The 12,361-nt window shown below is 41.7% G+C and overlaps 1 protein-coding gene across 1 annotated transcript in view; it reads left to right on the forward strand.

Annotated features, from left to right (window-relative positions):
- Window positions 1-12,361, forward strand: part of LOC106874308 (T-cell immunomodulatory protein) — a 37,156-nt gene that overhangs the window by 17,245 nt on the left and 7,550 nt on the right. The window contains exons 10-15 of the mRNA XM_089365438.1: window positions 1,758-1,905; window positions 3,678-3,783; window positions 4,968-5,005; window positions 5,744-5,822; window positions 7,525-7,646; window positions 9,564-9,646. Of these exons, the coding sequence (XP_089221564.1) occupies window positions 1,758-1,905; window positions 3,678-3,783; window positions 4,968-5,005; window positions 5,744-5,822; window positions 7,525-7,646; window positions 9,564-9,646 (576 nt within the window). The remainder of the gene's footprint in view (window positions 1-1,757; window positions 1,906-3,677; window positions 3,784-4,967; window positions 5,006-5,743; window positions 5,823-7,524; window positions 7,647-9,563; window positions 9,647-12,361) is intronic.

The following is a 12,361-nucleotide window of genomic DNA, read 5'->3' on the forward strand; positions in this document are numbered from 1 at the left end:
CAGTGAATTCTCCAACTAACTTACAAGCCAAGAACTCCCCCACCCTCCTCCTCTTCAACTGAGGGTGGGGGACTAGTATTGAGCGAGGAGATTTACCAAGGATCAGTCCTCAGACCCCCTCTTGTTCATCATAGTCCTCCAGGCAATAACAGAAATTTAAGACAGGATGCCCCTGGGAGCTCCTCTATACTGATGACCTTGCTCTTATGGCTGAATCACTACCAGAACTGGAGAAGAAATTTCAGGTGTGGAGGCAAGGTCAAGAATCCAAAAGCCTTAGAGTTAATTTAGCAAAAACCAAAGTCTTAGTAAGTAAGAAAGTGGACAGCTCACAAATCCCTTCTGATAGATGGCCCTGCTTGATGTGTAGAAAAGGCATAGGTAGAAATTCCATAAGATGTACCTGGCGTAAGCTATGGACACATAAGAGGTGCAGCAATATCAAAGGAAGGTTAACAGAGAAATTAGTCTTTGTGTGTGGCAGATGCACAGGTACAATAGACACTAGGAATGTACAGAAAATATACTTCATCAAATGCCAAGTAGTTGATAGCTTCCATTATCTGGGTGACCAGGTCAGCAGTGGAGGTGGATGCTCTGAGAGTGTAGCTGTTAGAATAAGAATAGGCCGGGCAAAGTTCAGAGAGTTTTGTACCTTTGTTGATAACTAAGGGCCTCTCCCTCAGAGTGGAAGGCAAATTGTATGATGTCTGTTTGCAAACAGCCATGCTACATGGCTGTGAAACGTGGGCTGTAACTGCAGAAGACATGTGAAAGATTGACAGAAATGAAGCCAGTATGCTCTGATGGATGTGCAATGTCAGTGTGCATGTACGACAGAGTGTAAGTGTCTTGAGAGAAAAGCTGGGCGTAAGAGGCCTGAGATGTGGTGGTGCAAGAGAGAAAACTGCACTGGTATGGTCATGTGATGTGCATGGATGAGTTGGTGAAGCATGGTCTTCAAACGTTGGACATTAGAAAGGTGATGACCAGTGACTGAGACCTTAGGTGATATGTTGTGCTTGAGAAGCCAATTGGAATCCTACTCATAGTTGTTGCCAGTGGTGACTAGTGGGGCAGGGGAGGTGTTTACTGAAGTTAGAAGGAAATGTATATAGGGAAGTAGAATGAAGGATTGGGGAGGGTGAAAGGAGAACAGGAGGTGGGAGGAGTTGTAGCGATTGGATAAAAATAGAGGGAGGGGGAGGTCTTAGGAGGATATGTTGTGAGGAAGAGATTTGATAGGGACACATTGTGTGCAAGGGTACAAAGGGAGCATGGGAATTCGAGGGGAGGGGAATACAGCGAGTGGGGAGGTGAACGGAGAGGTTTATCGTGGACAGATTGTGTGCAGGGCCATGGACATAGGCAACATGCTTTTAGGGTCTTGGTTTTACTTACCTGGATGGGTCTTCTCAAGCATAACAAATCACCAATCACCTGAGTCATATGCGCACACACACACACAATGTGCCATGTAAAGGCACTGGTGCTGGTGCCATGTAAAAAGCATCTGGTGTACACTCTGTAAAGTGGTTGGCATTAAGGAAGGGCATTGAGCCATAGAAGCTGAGCCAAAACAGACAAATGGAGCTTGGTGTAACTCTCTGGTTTGCCACCTCCTGTCAAACTGTCCAACCCATGCCAGCACAGAAAACAGACGTGAAAGATTGATATCTAGAGTGAGAAAGAAAGCAGAATGAAGCAGAGAGGAATATTACTGTAAAAGTTTGAACCCTTTTTCTTGTCTGTTGCAGGAATCACACCCAGAAGGTGTTTTTACTGAAGAACGTAGCTTTTACGCAGGACAATTTCACCCGAACCTTCAGTATCGATTACAAAGCTTCGTTCACCCAACCAACAGGATCTGCCTTTTTGGCCGCCTTTTTTGACATCGATGAAGATGTAAGTAAAACATTCGGATCTTTTTTAAAACGGGGGCCACATTTTTCATTAACGAAACACTTTGAAACTTGGAACACTGGTAGAATGTGTCATATAAAACATCTTTTTCTCTTAGTCTTCTTAAAAAAAAAAGAAATCCATAAGTTATTCCATGTTAAAGTTGTCGTATTTCTGTAATTTCAACCAATCACTGACGTCCATTCAGCCGATATACATTAAGTGCCGACTACATAAACAAACGATTCTGAAACAATTAACCCTAACCCTAACCCTAACCCTAGGGTTAGGGTTAGGGTTAAAGCAAATTTAAAATGAAAAAAGCAAATAAAACGAAGGTATGGAGATTAAATACGCTTTACATCGCTTAATGAGCCAAAGGAGTAAATATAAACAACTGAATACTTGTCAGTGATTGGTTGAAATTATCGAAATAAGACAATTTTTTACATGAAATAAATTCGAATACAAAAATATTTTTCTGTTCTATAACACAAAATAGATAAGTTTACGAAGTTTGAAAGTCTTTCGGTACCAAAAACACTACGTAAAACATTAATGAAAACTGTGGCCCCCGTTTTAAAAAAGATCCAAACATTCTAACCACAACCACCTCATCGTTTCAGGAGTATGTGGGGAAAATATTTGTCTGATGTGTCAGTCCTGTGTTTGACTAAGGACAGTGTGTCGTGGTTTGAGGAAGAGTTACTGCTGTTTCTAGGTGGTCATTGAGATCCTCTAGTATCAGTGGTGAACTGGGGGTTGGCAGTTAAATTCAGTTGATCTTCCCCCCTTGTCATTCCATTGTGTTGCTGTTAGAAATTGTTATTGTCAGATGCAGGTGTCGCTAGATGGTTCTGGGTTCAATCCCACTGTGTGGCACCTTGTGTGAATGTCTTCTGCTAATGCCTCAGGCTGAACAAAGGCTTGTGAGTGGATTTTGTAGATGGAAACTGAAAGAAGCATGTGTGTGTGAATCTATACCAACAATTCTGCACTGACAATTCAGTGCCAAGACAATTCCACGCATCTGACATATGTAATTTTTTTTATTACATTATATTGGTGTTGGCTGTATATCTAAAACACTTGCACATGTGACCTGCAAACACAGCAGTCATACAATAGATTAACTCTACATAAGCAAAAATCATACGTATACATGAAACAAAAACACCAGCAAAAAAACATAAACATACACACGCCCATATGAAACGATAACTACACCTTTTGAATCTCCAATGAAAATTTAATTAACTACTGGTTCAAAGAATATAATTTAGCATTTTCAATTCTTTTTGTATTTTTTATTTTTACATGTTTTTAAATAAATAATTGAAATTTTTCATCTTGTTTTTTTTTTTCCATCCCCAAAATAACGGTTACCTAATTTCAATATGATGCCCTGCACCGAATTGTCAGGCACCGAATTGTCAGGCACCGAATTGTCAGGTGCTGAATTGTTGCCTCACAGTGTGTGCGTGTGTGCATGTTACTGTTTCCTTGCCTTGACATCACTTGACAGTTGTAATCAAGTGTTACCGTCATGCAAGCAGTGTCCTTTGTTCCCAGTCTTCTGAGACATGTCTGGAACCTTGCTTGGAAACAGCTCATGCTTGGTGACAGGAAGGGCAGCCAACCATACAAAAATCTGCATCAAAAACGTAAGCATGGAAAAGTGGATGTTAAATGATGATGATGTGCCTAAATTATTATCATTATTATTATTATTATTATTATTATTATTATTGTTTATTCCATATATTGCTATTCAGGGTGTATTGGATGTCTTCATCACTTCAAGACAGACAGACAGCAAAACCAAACTTCAGACCTTCAAGAACAAATTTCTTGAAGATGCTTATTTTTTGAAAGTGATGGGTAAGTTCTGATTGTTTCACATGTGATATTATCCCCTTTTTCTTATTTATTACTGTGGGTTTGAAGGACCTACAAATTGAAGCATTTGTATGAGCAGATACATGTTATAAAAGCAGAAGGATGCAACCATTTAGTGAATAAAAAAAGAAGGTAATATGTGTTTAAATTTCTTTTTCCAATTCGCCTTGGAGGGATGTGAAACTGTCCATAACCATTCCGGACTGCTCCAGAGGGATGTGGTTGATACTTCACCCAACAACTGTTTTTTTTGTTTGTTTTATATTTTAGTAAATCGTTTTGAATGAGAGATTTTTCTGTCATTGCTTCTTAAGGGTCCTCCTTTCTGTTTAAGGTGAAGTTTTGAGGGAGGGAGAGAGATTACAGAACCAGTTGGGGTGGAGAGTAGACATGATGGGATCTGGTGCCATACATACATGCGTTGGGCAATATGATATGCTTGAGAAGACCTGTTGAGTCAAGTAAAACCAATATCGTAGCTGGGGCCAGTGCCCTCTGACTGGCTCCTGTGCTGGTGGCATGTAAAAAGCACCATATGAATGTGGTCGATGGCTGCACCAGGCTCCAATCTGATCTGGCAATGTTTCTACAGCTGGATACCCTTCCTAACACCAACTACTCCGAGAGTGTAATGGGTGATTTTTACGTGTCACCAGCACAGGAACCAGACGGGGTGAGGGGGCTGGCATCAACCTTGTTCGGATGGTGCTTTTTACATACCACTGGTATGGGAGCCAGTCAGGTTCTGCTGGCATTGACCATGTTCGGAAGGTGCCTTTTACGTGCCACCGGCACGGGGAGCCAGTCAGTGACATATATTTCAAGTTAACCGTCAAAGCAGACATTCGTAGTCATTGTCTTGTGGAGTTATCAGCGATTGCATGATGGAGACGAGTCAAAGATAATAAGACACAAAATCTTGCCATGACATAATAGTAACAGCAAGAACATTCCAGTGCCGACAGCAAGTGGAAGAGGATCCACATTATAACACACAAACTTACATTCACTCACCTACATATACACACACACATGCACACCTATACACACGCACACACATACAATCTCAGGTACAAACCCAGGCCCACATATACCCACTTATACACACCTGCACACACTCACACATTATGTTGAGTTTGACCAAATTTTCTGTTGTCTTCTTTCAGTGGTCAGTGGTCTGTGTGGAGAAGACTGTAACGTGGCGGTAAGTTTGACCATTTATTTATATCATTGGTGGTGGTCGTGGTGGATTGAGAAAAATCGGGAGAGCATCCGACAGCTTGCTTTGTGCTGTTTGCTCATGGCAGTTTGAATCCTACCAAGGCCCTTTTGATGTACCAGTTGTATACTGGAATCAATGTAATTGACTGTGGCCCCTGTGTGTGTGTGTGTTTGTGGTAGGTTGGTCAGTTGTTGTTTGGACCATGTATACGTATGGACGTCCCTGAGGGATGGGTCTGAGAAGGATGACCAATACCATCGCTGTCTGGTGGAATTGTGGGCACCGAAACAATAACTACTGTGTGTGTATGTGTGTGTGTGTGTGCGTATGTATGTATGTGTGAATGTATCTGTGTGTGTGTGCATATGTATGTATGTGTAAATGTCCGAGTGAGTGTCTGTAAATGTGTGTATGTTTTAATGTCTGTTTGTGAATGTATGTGTGTGCATGTGTGTATGTATGTGTAAATGAGTGTGTTTGTAAATTGTGTGTGTGTGAGAATGCATGCTTGTGTGTGTTTTAATGTCTGAATGTATTTGAGTGTGTTTATGTGTGTGTGTGTATTTATAAATGTCAGTGTGTGCGTGTAAATGTGTATGTGAATGTTTGAGTCTGTGTGTGTGTGTGTGTGTGTGTGTGTGTGTGTGTGAGAGAGAGAGAGAGAATGAGTGTTGTAGTTGTTTCCTGATATCATATTTGACCGTTGCATTTTTTCCGCAGCCCTATGGCACCAACCAGCCGGGACCTGTGGTTCAATTCAAAACGACTCGCTTCTCCGGAGAATTTCAAATTGGCTTTGGTAAGTAAACATGAAGCACAGAAATAGATAAAACAACCAGCCTGTATGTCGTGGGTTCAATCCATTGTGGGTGCTTCATTATGTTTCTGGGGCTCAGCCTTTGTTCTCCATTTGCATCAGTTCATCACTGTATCAATGGAACTGATGAGGGTCTACAATAATTTACGTGGGATTAGTCTGGGCCTTGTGGACTTGTCTGGATCAGATCTTGATTTTGTTGTTGGCACTCCGTCGCTTACGACGTTGCGGGTTCCAGTCGATCCGATCAGCAGAAAAGCCTGCTCGTGAAATTAACGTGCAAGTGGCTGAGCACTCCACAGACACGTGTACCCTTAGCGTAGTTCTCGGGGGATATTCAGCGTGACACAGTGTGACAAGGCTGACCCTTTTGCATTACAGGCACAACAGAAACAGGAAGTAAGAGTGAGAGAAAGTTGTGGTGAAAGAGTACAGCAGGGTTCGCCACCAACCCCTGCCGGAGCTTCGTGGAGCTTTAGGTGTTTTCGCTCAATAAACACTCACAACGCCCGGTCTGGGAATCGAAACTTTGATCCTATGACTGCGAGTCCGCTGCCCTAACCACTCGGCCATTGCGCCTCCACCTTGATTTTGTACAAAGTAAGCAAATTATGCTTTAGAGATTAAATTGAAATAATCAAAACCACTTTATGTGTAGACTCTTCCCAGTTTTCTTATTTACTCCTGTGTAACCCTCCACTCTTTCAAATCCATGTAACCACCCCCAACACTTTACACATACATGTGGAAACCACCCCCCACTTATTTCCTTATGTGTGTAATCCCCATCATGTTTATAGAGCCAGGTGTGTAACACACTCAATGTCTAAGTGGTTGTGGTAGGAATTTATTTGGTAGTTGTTTCCAAGCAAAGTAATATTTGTCCTCGGCCAGATATATTTTCACAGAAGGAAATGACCGATGCTGTTTGCATGACAATCATTTTACAACTATCACATTGTGTCAAGACAAGGAGACACACGCACACACACCGGGAAGGCAAGGCAGTCTTCATCGTACTGGTGGCCATGGTGAAAGAATGTGTGTGGTGGACTCGAGCGAAAGGATTAGAGACAAACACTTACCTCTGTGGCCAATCACTCATCAACTTTTTCAAGTACCACTTGAAAAGGAAGGTGAGAATGGAGAGGCAGGTTTTGTCTCGTGAAAGTTTCAAAAAAAGGTGGGTGAATGTAGCAAAGATGGTGCGTGCGAGTGATGAAACCACTTTGAGCATGATCCTGTAAATCCAAAAGAGAGAGAGAGATAGCACTTTGCTCTCATGTGTTTATTCCTTCCCTGCCTGAGGTTACCGTGGTCTTTTCCGTAGGCTTTTCTTTCCACGGATAAACCTGATCTTGCTTTTTACACTTTTAAAATTTTTCTGTGATACACGATCCCTTTTGATTGCGTTTTTTTTCTCACGATCCCTTTTGATCGGAAATTTTTTATTTTTCTGTTTTTTGAAAAGAAAAGCTCTACATTGTATTTTGTCCCTTCCGTGTTTGACCCTGTGTCGCTAATAAAGAAAATTATCTATCTCTACCTCTTTATCTATCTATCTATCTGTCTATCTCTGTCTATGTCTGTCTATGTCTGTCTGTCTACCTACCAACCTACCTACCTACTTACCTATCTATCTATCTATCCATCCATCCATCTCTTTCTCTTTTGTGTTTTTCAGCAACCCAACTGAGTCAGTCAGCTCACTATTCACTGCAACTGCCTTACACTGTATTTGGACTCGGTCAATCACCAAACTACATTGACAATCTCAAAGTTGGTATTGCCTGCTACCCCAAGGACGTTAGTAGAATACCTTCTTACTCTTATTATTATTATTATTATTATTATTATTATTATTGAAGGCAGCGAGCTGGCAGAATCGTTAGTACGCTAGACAAAATGCTTAGCGGTATTTCATTTGTCATTACATTCTGAGTTCAAATTCCGCTGAGGTTGATTTTGCCTTTTGTCCTTTTGAGGTCGATAAATTAAGTACCAGTTGAATATTGGGGTCGATGTAATTGACTTAACCACTCCGCCAAAATTACTGCCCTTGTAGCAAAATTTGAAACCATTGTTATTATTGTTGTTGTTGTTTGATGTCAGGTCATCTAGTTTTCAGTAGGAGCGTATTTGATACATCACCATTTAACATCCATGTTGCATGTTGGCATGGAGCTTACATGGCTAACAAGTAAAAAGCTCTGGCGCTGGTGCCCATCTTTGTGCAACATTAAAAGCAATGGTGCTGGCACCACATAAAAAGCTCCCAGTTCCCTTTGTAAAGTGGTTGGCATTAGGAAAGGCATCCAGCTGTAGAAACTCTGCCATAACAGACAATTGGAGCCTGGTGCAGCCCTTCCACTTGGCCAGCCCCTGTCAAACCATCTGACTCCTGCAGGGAAAATGGATGTTACATCATGATGCTGATGCTGATAAGAGAGGGTCAGGGTGGGTGATCCCTCTCTTTATTTAAGCTTCTATAATTTGGCTTCTCTTGTAATCATCATCATCATGGTTGCTTAACATCCACCTTCCATGCTGGCATGGGTGGAACGGTTTGACAGGAGCCGGCCAGGCCGAAGCCTGTACCAGACTTCAGTGACTGTTTTGGCATGGTTTTTACAGCTGGATGCCCTTCCAAACACCAACCACTTTACAGTGTGGGCTTGATGCTTCTAAGTGGCACCAGTACTGACAGGGTTACCAAGTACCTTGCAAGACGAAAATCATTCCTCACAAATTTTTATACATACAATGTCATTGGAACAATGAACAAAATTTGAACTGATATCAAAGATGAGCTGGGTTTTTTTCTGTTCCTTTTTTTTTCTGAAAGCTAAATTTCAGTGTTAAAAATACGAAAATAAACTATCACTTGTTAATTTTACATTGAATGGAATCTGAAGAACATAATTTTGAAATGATTCAAATTTTCTGTGGACCTCAGAGAACCAAAATAAGGCCAAAACTTCATAATTTCATGTCTATTTTTGATATGGTCAAGACATAGGGAAAGAAGAGGTGAGTGTATCAGTTGGGTTGGGTAGGAGTAATATGCAGATTACTAGTTCAAGGGAATAGATGACGTACGTCTGTGTGCTTGTAGTATGTTGGTGAGGGATTTTTTGGGCTAATCTGCTAAATGGTTTTCTCTTTAGGTGAGATCCTGAAGAAGGATTATTCTTTTACTTGTTTCAGTCATTGGACTGCAGCCATGCTAGAGCACCACTTCTAGTCAAGCTGGTCTTTTTTGCCGAACCACTAAGTTACGGGGACGTAAACACTTGACAACCAGCATCGGTTGTTAAGCGTTGGTGGGGGGACAAACACACACACATACATACAGTTTCCGTCTACCAAATCCACTCACAAGGCTTTGTTTGGCCCGAGGCTATAGTAGAAGACACTTGCCCAAGGTAACACGCAGTGGGACTGAACCCGGAATCATGTGTTTGGTAAGCAAACTACTTACCACACAGCCACTCCTATGCCTGTTAGTATACTAGTATAATTATTATAAATCAACTATGATAATCAATTAGCTATGGTAATAATTAGCAGGTCTGGCATGTCTGTGCTTAAGGTGTTTTTCCATCCAAGGGGTTTTGGGGTTCGGTTCTGCCTAGTTTGGCGCCCAGTGTAACTACTGACCGTTTCTTCTTCCTGGTTCTGTTGTCTTGTGTGACTGACCATTAATTCTCTTGTCTTTTGCAGAAATGTGAAACCCGTGAATGGACGTCTGTCATTCCAAACTCTCGTCTCATCATCATCCCTCACCCAATGGATGACCCACAACAGTGAGTGGCACTCGATTCTCTCCACTCTCTCTCTCCTCTCTCTCTCTCTCCACTCTCTCTCTCTCTCTCTCTCTCTCTCTTTCTCTCTCTCTTTCTCTCTCTCTCTCTCTCTCTCTCTCTCTCTCTCTCTTCTCTCTCTCTCTCTCTCTCTCTCTCTCTCTCTCTCTCTCTTCACCTCTCTCTCTCTCTCTCTCTCTCTCTTCACCCACACCACATGTGCCACACTACCTCTTTAACACTACAACTACTTCCTGAACTGCTACCTTGTACATATACACTGTTACTACCACTCATACCCTTTTAATAATAATGATAATCATCATCATCATCATCGAGCCAAGGAAGGAGAGACTATGCTAGAAATAACTAAAAAATCTCCCTCAAATCACAGCTTATTTTATTAAAATAAAGAAGGACACACTAAATGATGTAGTCCTAGACTGAGGCAGGATAGTCATGGATGGAACACATTTGATGATAGGTCTCCTGATGTGGAACCACAACAAATTCCAGAAGATGGAAGTGTATGGCTGAGTGGTTAAGAAGCTTGCTTTCCAGCCTCATGGTTTCAGGTTCAGTTCCACGGCATGGCACCTTGGGCAAGCGTCTCTTTCTGTATTCTCAGGTCGATGAAAGACTTGTGAGTGGAAACTGAAGGAAGCCTGTCATATATGCATGCGTGTGTGTGTGTGTCTTGACATTGCGTGATTGTTGTAAACAAGTGTCACCACCACACAAGCAGTGTTGTTCATTTCCAACTAAACATGTTTGGCCCAGGAAGAAATGCTCCTTCACTTGCAAACCGCTGACGGTTGGCATCAGGGCAGGCAACTTACCTCAGATAAGAACTCTGTCTGACCCATACAAGCTCGCAAAAGTGGGCGTTAAAGGACAAATGGTGACGACTCCGATGACGATGACAAACAACATTGCCATCATAATTAGATTCGCATCACAGTCATTAGTAAACCCCTCACACACCAGGCACACATTACAGCCCCCTTCCAGACCTCCCCATGGTCATACTTATGTCACAGTTAAGGCCATAGTGTCCCATCTCTCTCATGACCAGGCTAAATCATTCTGTGAATACCAGTAATATATTTCGGTCCACACATCATTTTATCTACTCTGAAGTGACGTAGTCTTAACTGTGAAGGTTGTTATAACAGAGTTATCTCCCTTACATCGTTCACGTCCAAGTAACCGCCGTGTTTAGATCCTTCAAGTTCTTGGTGAGTCAATCAACCAAATTCCATTTATTATTATTATTATTATTATTATTATTATAAGGGAGGGCAGTGTCTTAGACGCCTCCGAAGTGGAGACGGACGGCACCATCCTAAAGGAATACGAGTCGGTTGCAGGGGCTAAGATCAACGCCGACAAATCGGAGAGGCAGGATGATGCCATCAGACGCTGGACTTACAGACCACTTACACTGCTTGGGGTCTGGTTTGGCCCTGACTTCCAGGTTGATAAAAATTGGGACGAGGTTGAGTGAGAGAGCAGTGCATGCCGTCAAAGTGACACTGGCGTAAAATATACGAAGCCCATTATACCCATCATGACTACCTGTCTGATAAAGGTACACCAGGCACATGCATCACAACCATATGTGTGTGACATGGGGATCTCATATCAAGATAAACAGCGCATGACCTTGTAGGTGGAACTCAGTTAGAATTTTCTTCAGGTCGAGTAGCCCATCTCCCTCAAAAGGTCCCTGAATAAGGGTTGTTTAAGGATGTTGAATGAAACACCCATGTTTCCAGAGGAGAAATTCTCCAAACCCCAAAGGATTCCTCTCAACACATGACTATGATGCTCCCCCACACTTCTTCTCATGATCGGAGATGCACATATCGTCAGCCACCAAGGGACATGCTCAACTGGTTACAGTCAAACAACTGACAAGCAAATCTGTGGTATTGAGCAGAATATTTGCTGTAGCCCATCTTTTTATACCAAGACAAAACAATGTTCATGATAACACTTCCGATCAGTTAAGATCAGAAACCATGAGAGCCACTGCCTGGTACTGCATCCGGGCAATTATTATTATTATTGTTCAGTAGTTTTATTTTTATAACGTGCTTTTACTTCACTACTGAGCGCAGCTCTGTGTGCCTTGGGTATGTGCTGTGGTTTGCTGTGATGCTCTTATGGTTACTGTATTGAAAGTGTTTTGCGTAGGATGTGTGCAGTGCCCAGTAGTGCAATTTTCTGTATGTTATATATATTTGTAAGTCCTGGTGTTTTTGTTATGTATTTGTCTGAATATTTTTTTAATTATATCTAAGGCACCTACTATGATAGGAATTGTTTCTGTTTTTCGATTCCACGTTCAAGTTACCTCTATTTCCAGGTCTTTGTATTTTGAAAGTTTTTCCATTTCTTTTAGGGAAACGTTGTCATCTGCTGGTATTGATACATCAATTAGAAAGCATTTTTTTTCTTCATGATCTTTGACAACTATATCTGGTCTATTTGCCTTAATTTCTCTATCTGTGTGTATTGGCATATCCCAGAGTATGGTTGCTCTCTCATTTTCTGTGACCTTTTCTGGCGTGTGTTTATACCATCTTTTTTCTGTTGTTATTCCATAGTGTTGGCATAGCTTCCAGTGTATATAGGTCCCAGCTCTGTCGTGTCTTTTAATATATTCCTTCTTAGCCAGGACTGGGCAGCCAGAGACAATATGATTTATTGTTT

This window comes from Octopus bimaculoides, chromosome 1 (genome assembly GCF_046866305.1).
Source record: "Octopus bimaculoides isolate indiv1 chromosome 1, ASM4686630v1, whole genome shotgun sequence".
Taxonomy (NCBI): Eukaryota; Metazoa; Mollusca; class Cephalopoda; order Octopoda; family Octopodidae; genus Octopus; species Octopus bimaculoides.